The sequence below is a fragment of the Zootoca vivipara genome, chromosome 12 (assembly GCF_965207765.1).
Source record: "Zootoca vivipara chromosome 12, rZooViv2.hap1.1, whole genome shotgun sequence".
NCBI classification, from domain to species: domain Eukaryota; kingdom Metazoa; phylum Chordata; class Lepidosauria; order Squamata; family Lacertidae; genus Zootoca; species Zootoca vivipara.
Window position 1 is genome coordinate 50,348,049 of NC_142595.1, and position 27,392 is coordinate 50,375,440.

The following is a 27,392-nucleotide window of genomic DNA, read 5'->3' on the forward strand; positions in this document are numbered from 1 at the left end:
CCCTGAGGCTGGGGATTTCCCCCCTCTCAAACTGGCTTTATTAACCCCATATTCCTTAGGCCATCATTGCAGCGTCATTTCCACACACACACACACATCTTGCACGTAAGCTTACATACAAAATTATTCCCGTCTGGTATCTTCTCTTTGCCACCAAACACACCCTCTCGACACGCCCCCTGCCCTCATTTCACTCACATTTATTTCTTTTGGTTTTTTCCTTTTTTCCACCCCACCTTTCCTTCCAAGGAGCTTAAGCGCATGGTCTTTCACCTCCCCAGTTTATTCTTACAACACCCCTGCAAGGTAGGCTGGGCTGAGAGAGGCAGCGGTTGGCCCCAAGGTCGAACCCGGTGAGCTTTGTGGCTGTGGGGGGCAGGGGAGGATTTGAACCCTGGCCTCTTAGCCCGACACTCCTAACCCAGGCTTCCTCAACCTCGGCCCTCCAGATGTTTTTGGCCTACAACTCCCCTGATCCCTAGCTAGCGGGACCAGTGGTCAGGGATGATGGGAATTGTAGTCTCAAAACATCTGGAGGAAGCCTGCTCTAACCACTGCACCACACTGTTTGTAAGCATCGTCCTCACCCGCGTTCCCCTCTCGCTGGCACCCTCTCCTGCCGCAAACCCTTAACGCTCTTCTCTGGCCCTATTAGATGCCCCTGCCTGCACCCCTCACTTAACGCTTTCTCCTCTCACAACCTGGCCACCTCTTTCGCACTCGGGGCTCCGTGCAGGTGCAGAGCGAGAGGCCGTCAAATGCACGGCCGCATGAGGTGACACGTATGAGGATGTGTGTCCCCCCCCCTCGATCCCATAAGAGCAGCCCTGCGCGTGCAGGAGAATGTGGCTGTGAGCGGATGTCCGTGCCGAGTGCGTAGCCGAGAGGCTTGTTTTGTTTTGTGGATGCGCAGAGCTCTCTGGTGCGCACATGCTTACGAACGACGGTGTGCCTTTCTCCCCTGCCCAAAAACGGCCGACCCCAGCTTCTGTGTTTGTCTGTGAGCTTTTGAAGGGTCTGCGACGCAATGGGGGAAGATGGATGCGTGCAAATCTACACCCCCCCCTTAAAAAAAACACCAAACAAGCACTTTGGGTTAGCTTCTTGGGATATCGGTAAAGGGTAGAAAACAGCCACTTGCTTTCCTGCGTTTGAAGGGACCTGTTTTTAAGAAGCATGTTTTGAGACCTGTTTGCCTTTTTTTTCTGGGGGAGGCGGGTGGCCCCTGCAGCCCTGCTCCTAGCCCGAGTGTGGCCCCCACTCCCCGGAGGACCGCAGGGCTGGCGCAGGCCAAGCAGTGAGGAAAGGTTTGCCAAGGCCAGGCAGCTCGGCCGCGAAGCTCGCCGGGTGACCTTGGGCCCGTCCCTCACTCTCGGGCTAACCTGTCTCTCAGGGTCGTGGCAAGGATGTCACTAAGAAGAGCTGCGTTTGCCAGCTTGAGCTCTTTAGAGGAAAGATGGGATCTAGAGAGACTAAAGAATAGAATTGCAGAGTTGGGAGGGACCCCCAAGGGTCATCTAGCCCAACCCCCTGCAATGCAGGACACTTTTGCCCAATGCGGGGCTCGAACCCACGACCCTGAGATTAAGTGTCTCGTGCTCAACTGACTGAGCTATCCCAGGACAGAAAATACACAAACCTGACACAGCCCCTTTGCAGCCCTTCGGGTTCAGTATGTCGTTCTTTCCCATTCCCCTTGCATGTTGGAGATTTTAACATTTTTTTAAAAAAATCATTTTAAAATAGGGGAAAGTATGCTTTAAAAATAAAGTACCGTGCTATAATTCGCGTGAAAATGTTGCTGAACCAAACGGGTGCACATGTGGGGTAAATCGCTATTATCCCTCTTCCCCACCCACCCCCATTTTACAGGTGGGCGGAGTGAGGACCGAGAGAGAAGGGTTGGCCTGACGCCCCCTCTGAGTTCATGGAAGAGGTGAGGTTTGAACCCAGGACTTCATGATCGTGGCTCAGTCGGTCACTTAGCCACTAAACCGGGGAAAGGATGGTGGGTGCCAAGCAAGCTGGCCTAGTGAGGGGCGTGGCCTGGAGAAAGGGGGTGTGGCCTTTGGAGCGTTTCGTGGGCCGTATAGGAGGACTGGAGGGCCGCGTTCGAAGGGCAGCGCTCTCATTTTCCATCTGTTTTAACACCAGTATTTTGGAGCCAAACAAGGCCGTAGGAAACCCGGCAATCTGACCAGTGTGTGTGTGAATATTGCGTAGGAAGAATAGGCCGGGCCCCACGAGATTTTGCCTGTGGTTTCCATTTTACACGGACGCCCTCCCTGCGAGGGGCTCTTGCGTGGCCAGCCGGCAGCCATCTTGTCCCGGTGCCAGCCCTGGCGGAGGGCATTTCCAGGGGACACTGTGGCTGGGCTGGGCTGTGTTTTCCCTGGAGGGCTTCCAACCTCCTTCTGATCTCCATTGTTACGCTGGCTTCTTGTTGTTTTTCTCCTCTGCCGTCGGGTTTTGTGCTGCCTCATTGCTGCGTGAGCCCGGCCGGCCTCCCCCTTGCTTGTTTGCTCGCTAGCTAGCAGGAAGACGTTCTGCCTCTCTCCGAAAAGGTCATTCTTCCAGGCAAAGCATTTCCAGGCCTTCACTCAAAACCAAAACGTTGCATGACAGGCCCCTAGCTAGGACATGGAACACAACTTTAAAGCTGGGTGTTAAAGAGGCTTTGACGCAGATAAGGCACTCCCGAACCGTCCTCCGTGCTCCTGAATCTAGGGGCTTCTGAATCGGAGCACCCACTCCCGGATTCGCTGCAGGGTTGGAATTTGGGGTCCGGCGGGTCATCTAGTCCAGCCCCCTGCAATGCAACATCGTTTTCCCCCGGGAATGTGCCGCTCTTCCACACGCACACCCTGGTTACTCTGAAGAAATTATTTTAAAGGGGTTGGGTTTCACACACATACCCCTCCTGTCATCCGTGTGTTTTTTTCCCCGAGGAGGGTTTGGGGTTCAGAATGGCGAATCTGCTTGCAGGCTTCCCGTAGGCTAGAGGTTTTGGGGAGACTGTGGCCCCCCCTGACTATGGACAGTGCCCCACAACCAGGGTTAGAAATCAGCCAGGTGTGTTCTCCCACTGGCGTGGGTCTAATTCAGGCCCGTGGAGATCTCTGGGTGCCAGGTTGACGACGGACATCCCCCTCCGGCTGGCGCCTCCAGCTTTCTTAAGCAGGTGAGCAGAAGAGCTCATTTACTGTCGCCGTTCCCCCCCCCCCGCTCAGTTAATCCCCACAACAACCCTGAAAGGTAGGCGAAGAGGCTGCGACTGAGTCCCAGGTCCCCCAGGGAGCCTCGTGACTGAGTGGGGTTTTGAACCCTCATCTCCCTGGTCCCAGTCCGACACTCTAACCCAGCCTTCCTCAACCTCGGCCCTCCAGATGTTTTGAGACTACAATTCCCATCATCCCTGTCCACGGGTCCTGCCTGCTAGGGATCATGGGAGTTTTAGGCCCAAAACACCTGGAGGGTCGAGGTTGAGGAAGCCTGCTCTAACCCATGGGTAGGCAGACTAAGGCCCGGGGGCCGGATCCAGCCCATGGATGGTCCGGGAATCAGCGTGTTTTTACATGAGTAGAATATGTCCCTTTATTTAAAACTAGCTGGCCCTGCACGCGTTGCTGTGCGTTAGTCTGTGAAATGGAGGGTAATAGCCCCCCTTCAGATCCCCCTGAGTCGAGGCGAGATACTTTGGAGAGGGCAGGTTTCATCCCTGTGTCTCCCCCCACCCTGTTCTGACCCATTACGTATCCCTGCTCCCTATTGCCCCCCCCCACATCCCCTCCAGGCAGGCCCCTACCTCCACTTGGCAATGTTGGTTATTTGGTGGGGGCCTAGGGGTCTGATAATGGCCGCCTTGGTGGTTTCAGTTGCTTGGTTGATGATGTCATTTGGTTTGTGGGTGTGGCTTAGATTTCACAGGAAGGGAGGGGTGGAGGAGGGTACTACGCCACTTGAGGGTGCTGTTTGACTTGGTGGAAAACCAGGTCTATACCTGCCCAGGTGTGTGATTTGAGGGATTTTTGTCCCCAACAACGCTCGGGGAGTGGCCTGGATTGTTGTGTCAAAATTTCAGGACGATTGGTCAAGCAGTTACGAAGAAAAGTGGAAAACGCAGTTTCACGATTTTTACATTTTTATATATATAGATGCATCTCTGGGTTATTTGTGGGGCCTGCCTGGTGCTTTTACATGAGTAGAATGTGTGCTTTTATTTAAATGCATCTCTGGGTTAGTTGTAGAGGATAGGAATTCGTTCCTTTTTTTTCCCCCTTCAAAATATAGTCCGGCCTCCCTCAAGCTCTGAGGGACCGTGGACCGTCCCCCTGCTTAAAAAGTTTACTGACCTCTGCTCTAACCACTACACCCCACTGCCTTCCTAGAGTCCTTCTGCTATGGGGCAGCTCTATAAATTAAGTAGGTAAATGAATATGCGGAAAGCAAAATGCCACTTAGAAAAGATCTGGAATATTTTCCTTGACGCTTGCATTTGCTTCATTCCAGATGGTTTTATTTGATGTTTAATGTGTCGCAAACCGCTTTGAGGTCGTTTCTTTAAACAATGCAGCAGTATAGAAAATAGAATAAAAATAAAAAATAACAACAACAAAAATAGCATTGCTTTGGGGCTTCTGTTTGTGTGTTTATCTTTAAAGATTGCCACGCTGCTTTAGTGGCTCTCAAAAGAACGAGGAGAACGACGACGTGTCTACTCAGAGTAGCCCCATATAAATTACTAAACCCAAGCTAGCATTGTCCCTTAATTTCGGCAGGCGTGTTCCAAGAAGCACTGGCTGCCACCCAAAAATACAGAATGAAACAAGTCATTTTTTACTTTAAAAACAACCTCTGTTTACAAAACAACATGCTTTGTTTCTCGTAGCTGTAGTTGTTAATTGCGCATACTCCTTGCTCAGAGGGGGCAATTCGGCGCATTATTGAGTTGTGTATTTTGGCCAGGGGTGTATGTATGTGTGTAACCTGGTCTGGAGGGAGCAGGCGACGATATTCATAGAATCATAGAGTTGGAAGAGACCACAAGGGGCATCCAGTCCAACCCCCTGCCAAGCAGGAAACACCATCAAAGCATTCTTGACATACGCCTGTCAAGCCTCTGCTTAAAGACCTCCAAAGAAGGAGACTCCACCACATTCCTTGGCAGCAAATCCCACTGCCGAACAGCTCTTACTGTCAGGAAGTTCTTCCTAATGCTTAGGTGGAATCTTCTTTCTTGTAGTTTGAATCCATTGCTCCGTGTCCGCTTCTCTGGAGCAGCAGAAAACAATCTTTCTCCCTCCTCTATATGACATCCTTTCATATATTTGAACATGGCTGTCATATCACCCCTTAACCTTCTCTTCTCCAGGCTAAACATACCCAGCTCCCTAAGATTTTGCTTGAGGGGTGTGTGGTCTTTGCTATTTCAAGGCCCACCCCCCACCCTACCCCCGCATCTGGTTGCAGGAGCATTTTTGGGTCACACTCCTTCCCTTTATTCCCACGCCCAATGATGGAATGCATGTGCTGTGCTAGCGCATTGCCGCTGGGTTAAGATTTTGGGCGCTGCAAGCATCTTGAGACATCCCAGTACACGACAGCATCATCTGCGGGTGCTCGGAAGACTTTTTTTGTGCCAGAGAGATCTTGCAATAACTGGGGGGTTATTATTTTTATTATCTTCGCACATTTGCATTGGGTTCACTGTGGGGATTGCCTGTGGAAATGTGCAAACAGGCCTATTGGTGCGATTTTTATTTTTAAGACTGTGCGCATCTGCAGAACGCCGAGTGTTTTTTTCTTAGGCGGTTTTTCTTTAGTCCCTGTAAAAAACGGGGGCCGTGGTGGCGTGTTGCGTTGGAGGAGATGAAGGAACCGGCATGACGTCATGGCTGACTTGACCAATTGCAGCTCGGAATCTGTTCCGTGCCTTTGCTCGCCGACATACCAATTGGCTACGGTTGTCACGAGTCTCCACTTCCCCCAGATAAGCAGTTGTGTCAATATCCTCGGCCCGGGATAATAGATGGGAGCCTTCCCTCCCTTTTTCCAGGACCCGAGTTCAAGATCTTGCAGCTTGCTCTGCAGCAGGACCTTTCCTGACCCCTCTCAGAGCTGCTGGATGGAGCTGGCTGTTGCCCAGGAGGACTCCAAGCCTCCGTCATTGGGGTCTTAAGCGACTTCCTTTGCCGATGGCTTGGCCAAGGAAAGGGAGCCGAAGTGTTTGATGTTTCTATGGCGACGCCTGGTGTTGTTTTTCGGTTAATGATTTGCGAGCGCTTGGCTACTTCCTTTGGCTTTGGAAGGGATTTTCTTGTCTTTGCTTGAAAGGGAAAAATAATCCGTCAAGAGTTATTTATTAGCTCCATAACGGCATCGGCTGGACACCGCCTGACGCACAGTTACGTCAGGCGGCGGCTGTCCGTCAACACCCCCCTTCCACCTTAACTACAGCTGACTTGCACCCCTTGTTGTGATTTCCCCTCTCCTCGGAGCTTCGCCAGAATTGTACCCGACTGCACCACTTAGCACGTGCCCTAACAGTATTTCTGAACCCTTGCCCTCTGGACTGCAATGATCTTAGGCTCTGCCTAAGACGTCTCCCATCAGACTGCGGCTGTAAGATGCGCAGAGAAAGCTCCCCGGCTGCCTTCTTTTTGCGCGGCTCCGATGATGCACATAGCGCCATTATATTTCAGATTTCCTGCAAAATCGACGCAGGGTGCACCCTGTCACCCTCCTCTTTTCCTCCGGTCCCCAGAAGCACACCCTCTTGAGACATCGGCCTCCACTCGACACACTCCAACCCGGCCGTCGTCATCTCGCGCTCCTGACCACCTTGCCCGTTCTGGAATCGCATCATGCCTCCCGCATGTCAGACGCAGAAACCCACTTCCTTCGCCGCTGCCGAGGGCTCCCCGCACAGGCCGAATCCAATTGGGTGACGCCTCTTGGCCTCTCGGCCTGACCCACATACCGAAACAGCGTCCGGCTTGCTCCTGACGGACACATAACACCCGCCGTTTTGCAGAGGAATGCGGACCCACGCGGACCCCTTCTGCAGCTGACACCCAAGACACCTGAAGCCCATTTCGGCCCGACGGTGTCGGTGTGGCGGATCGCGTCCCCGTCTTTGGTTACGCCCGTCTGTAACACCCGACAACACGCGTGCAACAGGCTGCAGATCCCAGCACACACACGCTGACGCAGGCCTATCACAGCGATCCTGGCGCCCCGGCCTGTTGCGCAGCAAAAGTTACGCTGCCTGGACCGTCAGGCAATGACTCTTGGAGGCTGTGGCCTCTCTGGCAGCCAGGAAGGGCTTTTTAATTCTCCTCTCCTCTCCTCTTCCGCCCCCTCTGCCCTCCTGCCTTGCTGCATTCTTCTAGTGCTCAGCTTGGGAGGAGGATGTTAACACAAGGCCGTCTGCGCTGCTGGCTCTCCGGAAATGGCAGGGGATTGGGTTCCTTTGGCTGTGCAAGCTCGGCGGCTCAGCTCTCCCCACCGCTCGCGGGGAAAGCTTCGATTCAGGGAGGGGAAATCCGCGGGGTAGGGTCTTGGGATATTCCTCGACTTTGGGGTTTTCTGAAAGCAGAGCAGGCGGTTGTCTGGTGGGAAGGGAGCCAGGCCTTGAGGTCCCGTGGCGAGAGGGTTATGGCATCTCGTGCTTAGAAGCAGAATTGAACCCAAGCCTGCTGGAGTCGCAGCAAGGCCTTCTGAGTGTTCTGGATTCGAATCCAGGACTTGGTTTTAGAGGGGCAGGCAGGTGGTTTGTGGCCCAAAGCTAGTGGTGCCCCCTCCTATGTGAATGATGCGCAGAAGAGGCAGCCAGCAAGACGGGGAAAGGGAGAACCGATTTTCCCCACTCTGAGCCGCACAACCTTTTTTTAAAAAAGTCTGCAAATCTGTGCTCAAAGGGGAACCGAAATAGCAACTCGGCAGGCTGGTGACATCCTTTATTTTATTTTAAGGTTTCTCGATTTTTCAGGAGGAAAATTGAGGCTTCGAGCCTCTCTCGCTGTTCGCTCCCAGCATCTGCCATTTAATATGTGACTCTTTTTTTTGTAATCTAAATGTACTGAAACCTGTAAGTTTGGGCTGGAAGGTGTTAATCACAAAGTCCTTTTTACTGTGCGAAAGGGGCAAATTTTCCATGATGTACATATGAGGAACGGATACAACTTTTCTGCCGAAATGGCGGGCAAGCGTTCAGGGAAAGGTGATGAAAGCAATGGTTGGTTGTTGTTTTTATTTAAAAAAAAGAGTGACGCTGTGGAAAAACACGAGCGTTTAAAATATTTTTAAATGCAGTGGGTATTGTTTCCGATCTTATTTCTCTCTTCAGTCAGAAGTAACAGGCACATTAAAAAAAGATAAATCCTGGTTGATGCTTTCTGTCATATTTGACAGAGGGGAAACGGAGAATTTCAGACCTTCGTAAGCTTTTTCTTCCTTGGAAGGCTAGCCAGTCACCCACTCGGTTTTTTTATTTTTTAAAAATAAAGCAAGTTTCTAGTTCTGATGAATGGGAGGGGGGGATATATTTGATTCATTCCTGCGCCTTATAGAATCAAAGAATCGCAGCTAGATTGAGGGGTGGGTGTGTTTGAGGCCTGGAATCCTGTTTCTGACCCAAAATGCAACACAGCTTCAACTCTGCCCGCCATTTGACCATTTCTGCCTTCTTCTTTTTTAAAAAATCCAAAACTGAAACAAAAAGGGTTTTAATGGCTTGGCTACGGAAGGTTCCTTTTCTTGCGGCAGAATTTAAAGTGTGTCGGGCACAGGGATAACAAAACCGTTTAAATTTGGGGTAACACGCCGTCTCTTTCTTCTCCCCCCCCCAGAGGATCCTGCTCAGACAGATTTGGAGACAGCATCTTGAGCAACAGGGACACAGACACCCAATAGATGTGGTCTCCTCGTGTAGGTAAGGCTGATGTCCATCACCCTTCCTTTCCACTGGGTCTCCTTGGGGCGCTGCCAAGAGGGAAAGAGGGGGCTGCTGGGAATTGTAGTCCAAACCACCTGGAGGGCGCCAGGTTTGGGGAAGGAGGCCTGCCGTGGGTCTCCATGGAAACGCCACCCCGTTTCCCTGTTCCGGTCGCCATAGCGACAGCGGCTGGATCTAGGCCAGTCACCACCCCATCTGTGTCTCCGCGGCAACGGTGCCTGGATCTAGGCCAGCCCCTACTTCTAGCTCTGGTCCCCATGGCAACCGCCGTCGGGTTGCCATGACTCGGCTCGGCCTCTTTCTAGAGCCCTCGCCTTGGCTCGTTGCCTCCTTCTAGAACGTTCCGTTGGGCTCGCCATTTTCAACCCATGGGTTTGTTTCCAAGTCCTCCCGGTCTGAAGGTTGCCTTGCAAAACAGCCGCACCAAAAGTCTCCTTGGCTGGGTGGTCTAGGCCAGAGAACTGGCTCTGCACATCATGCCGGACGCCATCTTCCGGGGCTGCACTCCCGCAGGAGTCATGCGACTCGCATTTTGTGACGCCGTGCTTTTTCCATGCGCTGAAATCGCGGGAGAGCACGGTGCCCAAAACGAGCCTCTGTGCTCTCGCCAATAGTTAGCAAAGATGGGCACTGGAGTCCAGCCATATCTGTAGGCCACACATTCGCCTCTGGTTTAGAAGCATTTGCTTCTGGAGATTGGCTGAGCCATATTTGGATTAACGCAGTCCTACCTATCCCCATGCAGGCATCTAGCCCCTAATATATTTCCAGCATTGGGACCCCTCAACCCTTTTTGCTGGCTTTCATATTTCCACACAGACTTGAATTGTCTGGTTCTTCGTTGAACTCTGAATCGCTCACAGTTTTAATAATAATAATAATAATAATAATAATAATAATAATAATAATAATTTATTATTTATACCCCACCCAACTGGCCGGGTTCCCCCAGCCACTCTGGGCGTCTTCCAACAAAATATTAAAATACAGAAATCCATCAAACATTAAACGCTTCCCTAAACAGGGCTGCCTTGAGATGCCTTCTAAAGGTCTGGTAATTGTTGTTCTCTTTGACCTCTGATGGGAGGGCATTCCACAGGGTGGGTGCCGCTACCGAGAAGGCCTAGTCCCCTGTAACTTGGCTTCTCGCAGGGAGGGAACCGCCAGAAGGCCCTCGGAGCTGGACCTCAGTGTCCGGGCAGAACGATGTGGGTGGAGACACTCCTTCAAGTATACTGGACCGAGTCCATTTAGGGCTTTCAAGGTCAGCACCAACACTTTGAATTGTGCTCGGAAACACAGTCTAGCTGCCGCATTCTGGGTTAGTTGTAGTTTCCGGGTCACCTTCAAAGGTGAGCTCATTGCAGTAGTCCAAGCGAGAGATAACTAGAGCATGCACCACTCTGGTGAGACAGTCGGCGGGCAGGTAGGGTCTCAGCCTGCGTACCAGATGGAGCTGATAGACAGCTGCCCTGGACACAGAATTGACCTGCGCCTCCATGGACAGCTGTGAGTCCAAAATGACTCCCAGGCTGCGCACCTGGTCCTTCAGGGGCACAGTTACCCCATTCAGGACCAGGAAGTCCTCCACACCTGCCCGCCTCCTGTCCCCCACAAACAGTACTTCTGTCTTGTCAGGATTCAACCTCAATCTGTTAGCCGCCATCCATCCTCCAACCGCCTCCAGACACTCACACAGGACCTTCACTGGTTCTGATTTGAAAGAGAGGTAGAGCTGGGTTTTAGGGTTTTTTGAAGAAAAGGATGAGGAGTAAAAGTGCCTTTACTGCTTTTCTGTGCCCTTTAATTGCTCAGGCATAGAATCCTAGAATTGGAAGGGACCCCGAGGGTCATCTAGCCCAACCCCCGTGCAATGCAGGAATTCTGCCCACAGTAGTCCCTGGGTGGGCTCGAACCACCAACCATCTGATTAACAGCCAGATGCTCTGACCCACTACACCACAGGTTTTTTTTTTTGTTTGTTTCTCTGCCCTAGAGGGTCCCCACCCCGAGTTTGCAGCCTCTTAATATTTTCCCAGCCCCATCAGCATACAAGCCTGGTCTGTTACAGTAGCATAGATCCCTTTCCTCCCGGAGCTAAATTACAAACAGAAATAGACTTTAACGGCAGGAACCTTTACAATTTAAATGTTTCGCGTGGGACCTAGTGAGCAGCAAAGATTGTTTTCTGCTGCTCCAGAGAAGCGGACACGGAGCAATGGATTCAAACTTCAAGAAAGAAGATTCCACCTAAACATTAGGAAGAACTTTCTGACAGTAAGAGCTGTTCGGCAGTGGAATTTGCTGCCAAGGAGTGTGGTGGAGTCTCCTTCTCTGGAGGTCTTTAAGCAGAGGCTTGACAGCCATCTGTGAGGAATGCTTTGATGGTGTTTCCTGCTTGGCAGGGGGTTGGACTGGATGGCCCTTGTGGTCTCTTCCAACTCTAGGATTCTAGGATTCTATGATTCTATGTCCACAGGCTCTGACTCCAGTCTCAGGGTTCCTGTCTTGATGAGACGTATGGCCGTTTGGCAGCCGTTTTTATTGATCTGTTTTGGTTGCCGTGTGGTTGGCTGCAGGGTGGCGATAGCCATCCCATCCCTTCCCAATTGCACGAAGAGCTTACCTTTCCCTTTTTTAAAAAAAGAACAAGACCTCGTTGCTTTTGGGAGGATTTGTCTGTTTTTCAATGGGGAAAACTGAGGCAGAGAGTGGAGGGAGGGGGAATGAATTTTGAGGCAGCAGCAGCAGCAGCGGCGGGAACTTGCCCGAAAGGCTCTTGAATTTACCACCTCCTAAGGCTGCAGGGCGGCTTGTGAACAGGGCCTCTGAGCATGTGTGAATTGCATTTCTCATTACAACAAGCCTGGAATTTTTCATTACAACAAGCCTGGAACAATTTCCCCCCCCTGTTTCGTCCTTGCAACTTCCCTGCACGGCAAGCTTGGCAGAGAGAGAGAGAGAGAGAGTCCCTAAGTGGCTGAGGGTCACTAAGTGGGGGTTTCAAACCAGGCTCAAGAACCCAACATTTTAGGAGATTAAAATTTGAGCAGAGACTCAAGTCTCAAAATCCCTCGGAACCTGCGGCAAAACGTAGGAACTTCTGGGTTGTCCAGGCTCGGGACAGAGCGCTTCCCCCTGCCTCTTGCCCCACTGAGCAGGGTGACTTTGGTAGGTTTTCAGAAACCCGCACGCAAGTCGGGAAGGCAGATTTGCCAACTCGGTGCTCATTGCGGGTTTCAGACTGCAAGTCCCAGCCAGCACAGTGGACGAGAGTCACGGTCCCAAAATATCTGGAGGGCACTAGGTGGGCAAAGGTTGCAGCAGTAGGCTGGTCCAAGTGAGGGTCTTTTTTCTGGCCTCTCTCTCTCTCTCCAGTGCACAAACCCAACATTGCAGTCCCCCTCTTCCCCCCCCCCCCGGCCTCTTCCAGGCTGCTGTGCCGTTCCCTGCAATCTGCTGACCTCAGCCTTCGTGACTCAGGCCTGCAGAAATCCATCCTGCCTCGCATCTTGTTTACGATTCGCCATCCTTCTTCTCTCCCCACCGTTTCAGAGCCGGCAAGTTTTTTTGCTCCCCGCTTCCCTTCCTGCGACCGTTCCATTGGGGGAGGGACGCATTCATTTCCACATTCGGGGCAAATGCAGTGTCCGTGGAAAGGTCTGCAACAGTTGCCCTCCGGATAGCCTGGTCACGGGGACCCTACCCAACCCCACGGAATATATGGACTTTTTTCTCCTCTGCCTTTCTCTCTCTCTCTGATGTATTTACTGTACAGATATTCTCGAAACTTCAGGTCTCAGGCTCTGGCAATATAATGGCGTGTTCCGACAGGCATGTGCAGAGTGTATTTCAGCCCTGAAGGCAAAGCCTCCCTGTTACTGTTGTTGTTGTTGTTGTTGTTGTTTCCTGCCCATCTGGGGTGGCTTCAAGCACGTATTTTTGTTGCTGTTTAGTCGTTTAGCCGTGTCCGACTCTTCGTGACCCCATGGACCAGAGCACGCCAGGCACTCCTGTCTTCCACTGCCTCCCGCAGTTTGGTCAAACTCATGTTCGTAGCTTCGAGAACACTGTCCAACCATCTCGTCCTCTGTCGTCCCCTTCTCCTAGTGCCCTCAATCTTTCCCAACATCAGGGTCTTTTCCAGGGAGTCTTCTCTTCTCATGCGGTGGCCAAAGTATTGGAGCCTCAGCTTCAGGATCTGTCCTTCCAGGGAGCACTCAGGGCTGATTTCCTTCAGAATGGATAGGTTTGATCTTCTTGCAGTCCATGGGACTCTCGAGAGTCTCCTCCAGCACCAGAATTCAAAAGCATCCATTCTTCGGCGATCAGCCTTCTTGATGGTCCAGCTCTCACTTCCATACATCACTACTGGGAAAACCATAGCTTTAACTATACGGACCAAGCACGTATAAAGAACATAATAAAACATCAAACCTTAAAAACCTCCCAAATTCATAATAATTTTAAGACCCAGGGTGCAATTTTGACGCCATTTGGGGACCCGCTTCTGAAGCTTTGCCCACATATACCGTATTTGCCAGGTGTTCCAGTGCTCTCAGTTGAAGGTGGGGATCAGGTTTCCCCAAGATTCATAGAATCATAGAATCATAGAGTTGGAAGAGACCACAAGGGCCATCCAGTCCAACCCCCTGCCAAGCAGGAAACACCATCAAAGCATTCATGACATATGCCTGTCAAGCCTCTGCTTAAAGACCTCCAAAGAAGGAGACTCCGCCACACTCCTTGGCAGCAAATTCCACTGCCGAACAGCTCTTACTGTCAGGAAGTTCTTCCTAATGTTTAGGTGGAATCTTCTTTCTTGTAGTTTGAATGAGGAACAAGCTCCTTGAGAGGATCCCTCTGGGATCTTTCCTTAGGTGCTGGGGTACAGCGGGATAGATCCGAGACAGCTATTTTGGCCCCGGTGCCAGATAGAAAGCGGGGTTAGAGCCAGCCTGAAGAGGAGGCTCAAGAGATGGGGGTGAAGGGGGACGCCTAAGGACGTCTGGATGACCGCAGTGCAGGTCCAGGTGGGGGTACAGGATCTCCTGGCTAGAGAGAGATCCCGGGTGCTGAACCTGTTGGAACTCCATTGAGTGTATTCTCCTTCCCCCCCATGCTCCGTCTCTGCGTTTACCCACATTCAGCCGGTCCCACACGTCTTCCCCCCTCCTCAAATTCTTGCTCTGTGCCACCACCGCAGAGCGCTGCCTCTTCCTTCTTCCTTCTCCCTCCCTTCCCTCCCCTGCTCTTTTTCTCTCCCTCCGTCATCCAGGCTGGTTTCCATAGAAACTCCCTTTCCGTTTGGGTACTCCTGTCGCAGCCGGGAAGGGAGTTTATAGATGTGTGCTTGCACGAGAAAGAGAGACCCTCCAGGAATTGTGGCCGTCGTATTATATGCACGCATGCACACTCGCCGTGCTTGCATGCAGGCACAAGCCCCATTCGCACACCCCGTGGCCTGAAATTGCGCCTGGGTTGATGTCGTCGGGATGGTCCCAGCCAGGTCGAGGGTGGAGGGAAGTTTGTGAAAGACAGGCTTTGAAGAAAAGAGGGTGGACATCCCTATTGTTCTCTCTCTCTCACACACACACACACAAACACCACAAGATTTTCTCCCACGCCTCTGCATCTCTGCAGCGGGGAGAGGGCCGAGCATGCCTTCGGGGGCCAGCCCTTGACACGAGGGGGGCCGTCCGGGCCAAAGGAGGCGCCTGAGCGTCTGGGGGCAACGAGGCGAGCCTCTTGGAGCGGCTTCCGCACTGAGCTCCGGGAGAGCGGGCCGGGCCAACGCATCAGCTGCTTAATCCGAGCTGGCACCGGGAATTTGTTTCCTTCAGCCATTTTAGGCTTGCCAGCTGGAGGAACGAGCTCCTTGAGCAAAATGGCTCCCAAATGGGTGGAGTGGGGAGGGGTGGGGTGGGCGTCCGGGTGGGTGCTGCAAGCGTTGAGCTGGGCCCTGTGGGGAGGAGGAGCGGGGTGGGAGCTTCTCCGCTCAAGCCAAACAGGCCCTGGGCTTTGGCCTGTCCATGCCAGCTTCAAGCCTGCTGCTTCCCTTGGTGTGACTCACGTCAACGGCAGCCAAGTGACTTTTTGGGACTGACGGGAAGCAGAGCCTTGTGGTTCTCCTGCCTGCCGGGGGCCTGGGGGCCTTCTCACAGCCCTTCCTACATGTGGGTTCCAATCCCCACTCGCTGGGGGGTCTCGGGCCAGTCGCTCGCTCGCTCGCTCGCTCTCAGCCTGACCTGCCTCGCAGGGTTGTTGTGGAGCTGATAACAGGGAGAAGCAGGAACTATGCCTGCCACCTTGAACTCTGGGGAGGAAGAGGTGGGATTTGAATGTAATAAATAGAGAAGGCGTTCCTAACCTGCAGGCAGACCCCCTCCTGAGACCTCTCCCCCCAGCTGTGGCGCCCCTCTTCTCTTCTGTACGTTTCCAAGCACAATTCAAAGTGTCGGTGCTGACCTTGAAAGCCCTAAACAGCCTCGGCCCAGTATACATGAAGGAGCGTCTCCACCCCCATCATTCAGCCCGGACACGGAGGTCCAGCGCCGAGGGCCTTCTGGCGGTTCCCTCCCTGTGAGAAGTGAGGTTGCAGGGAACCAGGCAGAGGGCCTTCTCGGTGGTGGCGCCCGCCCTGTGGAACGCCCTCCCACCAGATGTCAAGGAAATAAACTATCTGACCTTTAGAAGACATCTGAAGGCAGGCCTGTATCGGGAAGTTTTAGTGTTTGATGTTTTAGTACAGGCATCCCCAAAGTTCGGCCCTCCAGATGTTTTGGACTACAATTCCCATCTTCCCCGACCATTGGTCCTGTTAGCTAGGGATCATGGGAGTTGTAGGCCAAAACATCTGGAGGGCCGCAGCTTGGGGATGCCTGTTTTAGTATGTGCTGTGAACTACCCAGAGTGGCTGGGGAAACCCATCCAGATGGGTGGGCTATAAATAAATAAATTATGATGATGATTATGATTATGATGATCAGCTCTGTTGGTTGGTTAGAGCATGGCGCTCACCATGCCAAGGGTGGCAGGTTCGATCCCCGTATGGGACAGCTGCCGATTCCTGCTTTGGATGAGATGAGCCTCCGAGCCCCTTCCAATTCTACAATTCCAGTGCTTCTATGCTCTGCTTCCACACCTGCGGGGCAGCGATGCTTCTGAACGCCACTTGCTGGGAGCTGTGCTTTCCAAAGATCATCATCCAGACACAATCTGCGTCTCAAAGCAATCCATTCATTGAGGTGTTTGTCCTATTGCCTATCCATTGTTCAAAGGGGGGCCAACAGTAGCATCTTTCCAATGAATCAATACCACTCTTTTGACTACATGGAGCAGTTGTCAGACCCCCGTATAATTGGTATGTGGTTCGGGATAATCAATTAATAATAATAATCCAACCCCCTGCAGTGCAAGAATAATATGCAGGTGGCCCATATGGGAATTGAACCTTGGTGTTACCAGCACCATGTGCCAACTAACTGAGCTGGCTAAACTTTAACCCCCCCCCAAAAAAAAATCATAAGTGTCGGACATTGCGTAAACACATGTTTCAAAGAGGCAGTCTCTAAATTGAATTATTATTAATAATAATAACAACAATAACAGCAGCAGCAACAACTAAGCCTGCATGTTCCCCCTCTTTGTTGAGAACCACAGGCATGAGTGAGAGACTTCCGATGTCCTTCTACCGAGGTTCCGTAGAGAGCGTTCTTACATACTGTTATCTGTGCTTGGTTTCCCAGCTGCACAGTCATGGATAGGAAAGTGTTCGAACCACAGGCCCGAAAGATTATCGGTCATCCTCTCCCATCTCTGGAAGAACTATACAAGTCCCGTCGCCTTAAAAAAGCAAATAGTATTATACAGGATTCATCTCATTCTGGATATAGTCTTTTTGCACCCACCGCTGCCTTCGGGCAAGAGATACAGAACAATTAAATCAAGAACGAATAGATTAAAAAACAGTTCCAACCAAGAGCTATAACCATCTTAAATGCTGTAACTAAATAATACGATCTTGGGGAGTTGTGATGGGTGTGTGTGTGTGTGTGTGTGTGGCTGTAATTGTGTTTTTGTTTTGTTTTCGTTGTACTATATTGTTGTTGTTGTCATTTAGTTGTGTCCGACTCAGAGCACGCCAGGCACTCCTGTCTTCCACTGCCTCCCGCAGTTTGGTCAAACTCATGTTGGTAGCTTCCATAACACTGTCCAACCATCTCGTCCTCTGTTGTCCCCTTCTCCTTGTGCCCTCCATCTTTCCCAGCATCAGGGTCTTTTCCAGGGAGTCTTCTCTTCTCATGAGGTGGCCAAAGTATTGGAGCCTCAGCTTCACGATCTGTCCTTCCAGTGAGCACTCAGGGCTGATTTCCTTAAGAATGGATAGGTTTGATCTTCTTGCAGTCCATGGGACTCTCAAGAGTCTCCTCCAGCACCATAATTCAAAAGCATCAATTCTTCGGCGATCGGCCTTCTTTATGGTCCAGCTCTCACTTCCATACATCACTACTGGGAAAACCATAGCTTTAACTATACGGACCTTTGTAGGCAAGGTGATGTCTCTGCTTTTTAAGATGCTGTCTAGGTTTGCCATCGCTTTTCTCCCAAGAAGCAGGCGTCTTTTAATTTCGTGACTGCTGTCACCATCTGCAGTGATCAAGGAGCCCAAGAAAGTAAAATCTCTCACTGCCTCCATTTCTTCCCCTTCTATTTGCCAGGAGGTGATGGGACCAGTGGCCATGATCTTGTTTTTTTTGATATTGATACTATATACAATGACAATAAAGTATCTATCATCTATCTATCTATCTATCTATCTATCTATCTATCTATCTATCAATCATCTATCTATTACTACCCCCTTTTCTCTCTCTCTCGCAGGTCTGAGGCCGCTGAATGGCTGCAGCAATGGAGCTCACGGACACTGGCCACTCCAGCTCCCTCCTGGTCCAGCTGAACGAGCAGCGCCTCCGCGGTCAGTTCTGCGACATCACCATCATTGCCGAAGACACCAAGTTCAAGGCCCACAAGAACGTCCTCGCGGCCTCCAGCCCGTACTTTAAGGAGGTGCTGTCGGAGGAATCCACCTGCCAGCAGCCCGGCCAGATCCTGGAGCTCCCCGACATCCAAGCGGAAGTCTTCTCCGACGTCCTCAACTTCATCTACAACTCCCGACTCTCCGTGCCCAGCCCGGCCGCCGCCAAGGAGATCGGGGCCGTTGGCCGCCGCCTCGGCATCTCCCGCCTCGAGGACCTGGACGACCCCAAGATGGACGACTCGAGCGGGGCCTCTTCCAGGCTGTGCAGCTCGCCGATTGACCTCACCTGCCCTTCCCGCTCGGCGGAGCCTTCCAGCCCCCTCAGCTTCCACGATTTGGCCAAAGCCTCCAGCCCGGCGAGCGACGGCCAGCCCGACCCCGAAACAGAGACCGCCAAGATCCTGTACAACCTCAGCTCGGTCGCCGCCGTGCCACCATCCCAGCCAGACCTGGCTTACGTGCTGAAGGGAGGCGTCAGCTGGGACCACGATGATTCCCCCGGAAACCCCTCCACCGCCAACGGCGAGGCGGACCACCAAGGGCCGGCCTCCTCTCGCTCGCCCCCGTCCGGAGCTTCCTACCCGGCCACCAGCTCCTTCTGTTGCGGAAGCTGTGGCCGCTCCTTTACCACGTCGTCGGCGCTCAGCCTGCACATGAAACTGCACCGGACACGCCGTTCTCTCTCGTGCCAGCACTGCGGCAAGAGCTTCATCCACATCAAGCGGCTGCAGACGCACGAGGTCTTGTGCAAGGAGACGGAGAAGGCTGAGGAGGGAGCCCCCGCGGGCGAGGCGCTGCCCAGTCCCGGATTGCCTCCCAAGCCACCACTGCCATCTTCCAAGAAGAGCGTGCTGTTCCGCCACCGCGGGCTGCAGCGCATGGACTACATCTCGGACCAAGACCACTTTGTCAAAGTGGTCGACGGGCACATCATCTACTTCTGCACCGTCTGCGAGCGCTCGTACATGACGCTCTCGAGTCTCAAGCGCCACTCCAATGTCCACTCGTGGCGGAGGAAGTACCCCTGCCGCTACTGCGACAAAGTCTTTGCTCTGGCTGAGTACCGCACCAAGCACGAGGTGTGGCATACGGGCGAGCGCCGATACCAGTGCATCTTCTGCTGGGAAACCTTCGTCACCTACTACAACTTGAAGACCCACCAGAAAGCCTTCCACGGGATCAACCCCGGCCTGATCTCTTCCGAGAAGACGCCCAACGGAGGCTACAAGCCCAAGCTCAACGCCCTCAAGCTCTACCGCCTCCTGCCCATGCGCTCCCAAAAGAGGCCCTACAAGACCTACAGCCAAGGCCTGGTGCCCGAGAACCTCCTGCTCCCAGCTCAGCCCATCCCCATGGCGCTGGGCGACGGGGACTCCTTGGACGGCAACCTGGTCTCCTCGCTGGGCAACGGCGACATTGCTTCCGTCTTCACCGCCAATGGCGGCTCCCTGGAGATGCCCGAGCCGGAACACTTTCCACGGCCGCAGGAAACTGCGGCGGGCCCAGAGATCCCAGGGCTCCCATCCGCAGGCGAGAACACTCCTTCGGACAAGAGGCCGGGGCCTCTGAGTGCAGAGGCCGCCTCTGTCATCGCCTATGGGCGGCCCACCTCCTCGGTCATCGTCCACAGCACGTCGGTGTTGTCGCAGACGCCCTCTGTGATTACCTACAACAGCAAGTCTTCGGAGGCAGGGCCTCTGGCGCCGACACAGGTGCCATCTTCCGCCGTGGCCAGGCCTATCAAGAAGCAAGTGCTGAAGGAGTACATCCAATCGCAGAAGGCAGACGAGCGGGCTCCGGAAGAAAGCGGCGAGCCCAGGGCCAGGGGGCCGCGGTCTGGGCGGACCATGACGTACATGGCCAAGCCGGCGTACGTCGGGGCTGCCTCCGAAAGCCGTGCTGCGCCGCTCTGCCAGATCACGGTGCGCATCGGCGAGGAAGCCATTGTCAAGCGGCGGATCTCTGAGACGGACCTCATGCTGGACAAGGGCGGCCGTGTCGGGGGCAAGCGCTTTGATTTTGGCAGGGAGCTGAGCAGTGGGAAGGAGGCGGCGCCGGAAGCCCCCCACGGCAAGCACACCAGCCGGGGGTACGCCAACGAGAGCGGTGAGGAGGAGAGCGACCGGGGCGACGCCGAAGACCAGCTGTGGCGGCCCTACTACAGCTACAAGCCCAAGCGGAAGTCTGGCGCCGGCGCCAACACGCTGCCCAAGTTGAAAAAGTCCCGGTGGCACCGCAAGCTCCGCTCTCTGCGCTGGATGAAAAGGACGGAGAAGGCCGGGGAGGAAGAAGAGGAGGAGGAGGAAGAGGAGGAGGAGCAGGGTGTGGGGACCAGCGAGTCGGTGCCGGTGGAAGTCGGGGCCACCTCTGAAATTGAGGGGCCGAGCCAGCCTCCCAAAGCAGGGCGCGGCTCCGAGTGGAAGCACGAGTGCGGGGCCTGCGGCAAGCTGTTCTCCGCACTCAAGAAGCTGCGGAAGCACGAGCGGGTGCACGGACGCCTCGCCAAGGACAACCCGCCCCTGGCGCCCTCGCAGGCTCACCGTGTAGGCCGCAAACCCCTGGTCAAGTTCACCTGCACCCGCTGCGCCAAGGTGTGCAAGACGGCGGCGGCCCTCAGCCGCCACATGAAGCGCCACGAGGGCGAGCCGCCCGAGCCGCCGCCCTTGCCGGCCCTCACCACCGTCATCGCCTACTCCAAGAAGGCGGCGGAGGCTCCTCCCGCGGCTGCCGTGCCGGCACCTGTCATCAAAGAGGAGACCATGCAGGAGATGCAGGTCTCGTCCTCCAGCGGCGAAGCGCCCTTGTGCCCGCAAGAGGTCCCCGGGGAGGGGGAGGGGGAGGAAGGGCCTGCGGTGGCGGACATGCAGCCTTACGGATGCCGCACCCCGGTGCCGGAAGAGGAGGGCGTGCCCCTGGCGGGAGGGAACAAGTCTCCGTTTCCAGAGGAGCCCCACGCCCACCCGCCTGTGCTGGAGGCAGCCACCAGCCTCGCCGAGCTCCCGCCAAGGTTACCGCACTCCCTGCAGGACCCGGTCATCTCGCACACGGGCCTCGCCCTGAAAGAGGCTTTGGCGCCCGAGCTGGAGGAGGACCGATACCCCGTCCAGGAGTACCCACTGCCCTTGCTGGTGCCGGGCAGCTGTCGGACCCAGAAGGACCTGGAGGACAAGCCGCCCTCGTTCCTTGCCTACCCCAGCGCCATCCAGTTCAGTGGCGTGGGCAAGGCGGGCGGCGGTGACAGCGGCGACGCCGGCAAGGTCTGCTTCTACCCGGACCCCTACCCGCTGATGTACGGCCACCAGCTCCTGGCGGCCTACCCCTACAACTTCACCCTCCCGGTGGCTCTGAACATGGTCGTCCCGGACGAGAAGGGGCAGCCGCTGCCGTTCCTCCCCGGTGTCTTCAGCTACTCGGTGAACCCCTGCCGCGGCGAGGTCCATGACGGCTCTGCCGCTGCGGCCTCCAGCGTTGCCATGGCGATGGGGGCCGGCACGGCCCACGAGGGCAGAGGGGAGCTGCCCGCCCCGGAGAGGCTGAAGAAAGGGAGCCTTCTGTGAGGGGGGGAGGACCAAGGGAGACTGGGGGGTAGGGGGTCAGCCGGAGGCGAGGGGCGCCTCCGCTTCCGCCTTTTGGCCTCCCCCAAGATGGCACCCTCCCCTGGCTTTGAACTCCAGCTCCCGCCCAGCCAGTGGAAGGTTTGGGGCACTCTGGGGTTGTGGAAGGCGGCCCCCTCCTCCCCGAGATGGGATGTTCGGGGCGGGGGGGCGGAGTGCAGTGGCAGTGCTGTGGCAAAGAGAGAGACAGAGCTGTGGAAACCAGAGGTGAGCATTGATGGCGTAGGGTGGGTGGGTGGGGAGATCAATAGCGCAGCCAGCTGACCCACAACTTCACATCCCAGTGGTTTGTTGAGTGGGGCACATCGTAGATGAGACTCTTTTTTTTAACAAACAAAAAAAGAAGTAGCAGCGAAAATAGGTACAGGGTAACCCCTCTTCCCCCCCTTCTCCCAACCACACCTCCATATGAATGTCTTATTGCTCTGTATATATATTTCCAGAGTGAACTTGCACAAGCAAATCTTTGTGTCGTCTCCCCCCTCCCCGATCCTGCTCCTCCTCCCTGTCTTGGCTCTCCCTGTTACCCCCCGCCTGGGAAGGTACAGCTGGGAGGAGGAGGAGCCTCTGCTTGGGGGGCGGGGCTCTTTTGGCTCCTCCCACCAGCTGATGCCCCCTTTTCTCTTGCCTTCCCTGTCCCTTCCTTCCCCAAATCACCCCCCCCCCCGCCAAGGGGAAGGTGGTCTCATTCCACAGAACTGTCTCCCCCACCTCCCTACCACCCTCTCTCTCCCCCCCTTTTTTGGGGTGTGTGTGCCCTCTCGGCCCCCCTCCTCCGGCCCAGCGCCTCGGATCTCTTGCCTCTGCTTTTAGCAGCTGCGTTATTTCTCCCTGCGCGTTTTGTTTTGCAGCTCGAAGGGGATGAATCACATTTTCCTTTCGGCTGGATGGAGGAGGAAAAGGGGTGGGGAGGGGTGGAGCAGGAGGAGGAGGAGGAGGAGGAGGCAGGGTGTCCTGTTGAGATGGTGGGGAGAGGACGGTTCTGTTGTAGGATCTGGTCTTCCAGGGTTTTTGCAACAGCCACAAAAGAGCGGCAACAGCTTTGCATCGCATATGCACACACTTTGCAGGAGAGGGGTGCCAAGTTTGTGGCCTTTGTGGTAGCATGCCCTTCTCTCTCTCTCTCTCTCTCTCTCTCTCTCTCTCTCTGGTGTGTGTGTGTGTTCCCTTTCAGCTGAGGTGGGGTGGGCAAGCAGACCGGATTCCACTGTGTACTGTGATTTTAATTTCCGCCAAGCTCATCCCACTTACGCCGCCTTTGCAAAAAAAGGGGGGCACATAACCCCACCCTCCCAATAACACACATTCCCCCCACTTCCTCCATACTGGGATGTGCCCCCCAACACACACACACACACACACACACACACGACCTAAACTCGGCAATAGGGCAATTGAGTTACGGTACATTTCAGAGTCCAAGAATTAAAAACCCACCCCCCCCCCTCCTGTGCTCTCTCTCTCTCCCTCTCTCTCCCCAAAATAAATAAATTAGTCCTACCTAATGCAAGAAAGCATTTTCCAGCTGTGGCTTAAGCGATCTTTGAGCCTCCTGAGGATTGGAAGGGGCACAGGCATTTGTTATGGCAATGAGCATTCTGGACCACTTAGGTTTACATTTGCATCAGAAAAAACTCCCTTTTTTTAGCCAACCCTGTCCGTAAGGTGGTTGGGCAAGTCTTCAAAATGGTTTTTCAGATATGGAAATGTTTCCTTCCTCTGGAGGAAGGCGATCAAAATGCTATTCTCCCCCCCCCTCCCTCTTCCCTTCTCTTGCTACAAAGCCAAATAAATAAGTAATGGAATATTTTTTTAGGATTTGGGGAGAATTGAGTGCTGCATTCCAGAAGGCCGCTCTGCATATTTTGGGGGTTTATTATTATTATTTTAGATTAGAGAATATGGGCAAGGTGGGGCAGGTATGGCAATTGTCCTGTTATTTTAAAAAGCCTTAGGTGTTTTCTAAGCCTGGGTTCTGCCTACTTCCAAGACAAAAAAGCAGAACAAATTTAAATTTGTGGATATTTTTCTGTTTACGAAAGGACCAAAACCGTGGGGGTTTTGTTTTTTAAAAAAACCAAAACAAAACCCAACAACCCCTAATTAGTAGGGGGTGGAGAAAGAAACTCATCCTTCTAGGGAAAACTGCATGAACTTTAAAAAGCAAGCGGAAGGGTTTTGAAGAAACAATATGCAGTGGTTTTCGATATCAAAGATTTTTAGAGGGAGGGGCAGAGTTTTGCCAAAAGGCTTAGGACAACGAGGAGGAGAGGAGAGTTATGCACGCCAGATGTTTTAGTTAGTCCACCTTTCCCAAAACGGGCCGGTCTCCTCCAGGTTTTTGTGATCAAAATATCTGAAAAGCCCTAGGTTGGGGAAAGGCTCTTGTAATGCAGAACTCGAGAGGATATCGCAGGGATCTGCTAGAAGATTTCCGGGTGTGGTGAGGTTTCTGACTTTTCAAAGCTTCCTATAATAATAATAATAATAATAATATTATAATAATTTATTATTTATACCCCGCCCATCTGGCTGGGTTTCCCCAGCCACTCTGGGCGGCTTACAACAGAAAAAATGAAATAAAACAATTAAACATTAAAAGCATCCCTAAACAGGGCTGCCTTCAGATGTCTTCTAAAAACCTGGTAGCTGTTTTTCTCTTTGACATCTGATGGGAGGGCGTTCCACAGGGCAGGCGCCACCACCGAGAAGGCCCTCTGCCTGGTTCCCTGCAACTTGGCTTCTCGCAACGAGGGAACCGTCAGAAGGCACTCATTGCTGGACCTCAGTGTCCGGGCAGAATGATGGAGGTGGAGACGCTCCTGCTGAACAATAGGGACAAAACAGCTTCCGCCCTCCCCAAAAATATAAGATAACTGTGATTCCTACATTGCAGGGGGTTGGACTGGATGGCCCTTGGGTACCTCCAACAATTCTGTGCTTTTGATAAGCTTGCAGAAATGGAGACAGTTAACCCAGGACTGGAGTTTTCTGCAAAGAGAGGGGCCCTGTGAACTCAGTTTGTTTCTGGAATTAGGCCTTCCGGAATTAGTAGTTCTGACCGAAATCACTCCCTCTTGCCATTTCCTTACTGCCAAAATGAGCTTAAACTTTGCCCCCACCCTGAAACTTGCAGCCATTCCTGCGTATTTTTGCCTGCACAACCTCCTTCTGGAAACTAAAAAGCTCTGGCCAAGCCGGGGTGGGTGGGTGTAACTAACCCCCCCTGCCTCCGCCAGCCTCAATTATCAGCTTTAAGTGTTAAAACCTCTCTAGACTTCCCTTAATATTTTAAGGGATGCAAAAACGCCTCCTTCATTGCCCCACAAGGCCTCAATTTTTCCCGGCTCCCCCCCTCCTCCAGTGAAACCAAGGTATCTCCATCCTCTGTGGGCCTTGCCAGGCCCGTTTGGAGATGTGCTTGTGGGGGGCGGGTAGGATCAGAAGGGCTTCCAAAGAATGGCTGGCTTCCGGGCGGGGAGGGGGGAGCTGGTGGCCTCTGACCCCTGTTTGGAGAGAGAGAGAATTGCGGCATGCAAAATTGCATCGGCACAAGCGAGCTCCGGTGCAGGGAATGTGCTGCGGCGCTCGCTGCGGCCCGCCCCTCTCACCTTCCCCCCTCCCCACGCACTGCAGCGCACACACACACACACATTTTTGTTTGCAGCAAGCCGAGATCGCTTCGCTGTTCTGCAAAAGGAAGCCACGGCGGAAACACGCCGTGGAGATTTCTCCTCTCTCCCCCCCCACGCTCCGCAAAAGCACCCCCGTTTTTGTCCAAGCAGTGCTAATAATGCCTCCTCCTCCCCCTTCCACCTCCAGCACTTTAGCGCTGCAACGCTTCCATGCATTCCACCTGGCCGCATCCCTAATGCGGCTCACCTGCAATGCAGCAAAATGCACATTCCTCCTTCTCGGCGGTGGCTGCCGCGCCACCGAAAAGAAGGCACTGCTTGGGGCAAGGGGGGGTGCGTGTTTTTTTGGGGAACTTCCTGGCTCTCTCTCTCTCTTTCCCCCCACCCACCCCCCAACCCCACTCTGCATCATGCTCACAAATTCCTCTAGCATCGTAAAGGCGCATTATTCTGGATACCTGGAACCGACTCCTTGAAAGGGCAGGCCCTTTCCGCTGGCACCCGGCATTTCAGCAACCCTGTGTAACTCCCCACTTCCGCAGTGGGGCTGCGGGGAAACAGCCCCCCCGCGCTCTGACCCTTCCCTAGGATGGCAACCGGTCGGGGTCGTTTTTTCGGCCTGCAAAGGTCGAAAGGTCAAGCCGGGCATGGCGGCAAAGCAGGAAGAGCCTGCGGCGAGGGACTCTGCCCCCATGGTTTGGCAGCAGCGGGGCGCAATTCCGGCCGCGATCTAGCGCGGCTGCGCGATGCCGGCGAGGACCCATGCAGGCCTCGCAGCAGATGCGTCGAAAGAGGTCCCTGCGGGTGGAAACCGATCAGGGTTGAGAATGGGGAGATGGAGAGAGCACCAAAGTTATTGGGGGGGGGCTGCTCCACTGTCCCTCCGGTAGCAGAGGGGGGGGCGCTCCAGGCCACCAGGGTGGGGGGGGTCACTGACGTGTACATAGCTGTCCGTCTCTCTGATCTTTTGCACTTTTTCGCCACTGGGGGGAGGCTCTCGGTGATTGTTGACCGTTTGCTACTGAATGTAAACTCGTCTCTTCTCTTTTTGGTTTTTAATTTTTGTTACTTTCTAGAAAGCACCTCTAGGTAGTTTTATGGCACTTTAGAAGATTTGCTGGAACCGTTTTAAGGGGGGGGGGCGGAGAGGGGAAAAAGTGATACCAAGGGTTTAAAAACAGCAACAAATAAATAAATACAGTATGCGGGCGGGGTGGCCGGAACCGTACAAAAATGTTAAACGACGAGGATGAAATAATAATAATAATAATTTTTTTTGCCGCTTTCTCCCGGTCTCTGTTCCAAGTGTTCCAAGTGTGAAGAGTCCGTTAGACAAAAAAAAAAAAATACTGTATTTATCTCTCTGCATCTGTGTGTGTAACTCAAATAAACTTCTTCAAAATAAAAAGACAATTATACGCTCCACGAGAAACTGTTAAGAAAGCAGCAGATCTCGAAAGATCTAACAGCATAAACCCCCATATTGTGCTCTAGCTTTACGTGGCTGGGATTCCCTGTGTCCATACTCAACATGTTAAACCTGCTTGAAAGCGGTTCTGTCCCTATTCTGTCTCTCAGCGGCTCGGCTTCCGAGGCAACCGTGGCAACCCTGGTCCTTTCTTTCCTGGGCAGCTAAATTGGTTTCAGCCTGGCTGAAACATCAGTCAAAAGTGGCAGCAGCTTGCTCGTCTCCCCCCCCCAACCTCTGGGCCCCCAATTTGGGTTTTCATTACCACCGAATAGGTGGTTGTGACTAATAATATAAATATGTACATATTCCACCTTTTTCTCACCAAGCTGGGACATACACGGTTCTCCCTTTCTCCTTGAATCCCCACCACAACAACCTTGCGAGGCAGGCAGTGACTGGCTCCACAGGGGATAGAATTCGAACCCTACTCTCCCCGGTCCTTGTAACCTGACAAACTTCCTCAACTGTGGCCCTCCAGATGTTTTTGGCCTACAGCTCCCATGATCCCTAGCTAGCAGGGCCAGTGGTTCAGGGATGATGGGAATTGTAGTCTCAAAACACCTGGAGGGCTGAGATTGAGGAAGCCTGCTCTAACCACTAACCCTCACTGCCGCAGTTACATCGCCAGTGTGTGTGTGTAGGACAGAGTATATAGAATAAGAATTGTAGGTTTGGC

General features: G+C 53.5%; 1 protein-coding gene across 3 annotated transcripts in view; it reads left to right on the forward strand.

Moving 5' to 3' along the window:
- The window catches only part of ZBTB4 (zinc finger and BTB domain containing 4), a 50,865-nt gene extending 24,207 nt beyond the window's left edge, over window positions 1–26,658 (forward strand). For 2 of the 3 annotated variants that reach the window (XM_035134648.3, XM_035134646.3), the window contains exons 2-3: window positions 8,850–8,932; window positions 17,840–26,658. In XM_035134648.3, coding sequence (XP_034990539.1) covers window positions 17,855–21,553 — 3,699 coding nt within the window. In that variant the 5' untranslated portion in view covers window positions 8,850–8,932; window positions 17,840–17,854 and the 3' untranslated portion in view covers window positions 21,554–26,658. Of the gene's footprint in view, window positions 1–7,529; window positions 7,552–8,849; window positions 8,933–17,839 lie in introns of those variants that run through there. The other variant, XM_060281905.2, reaches the window with a different exon arrangement.
- The last annotated feature ends 734 nt before the right edge of the window (window positions 26,659–27,392 follow it).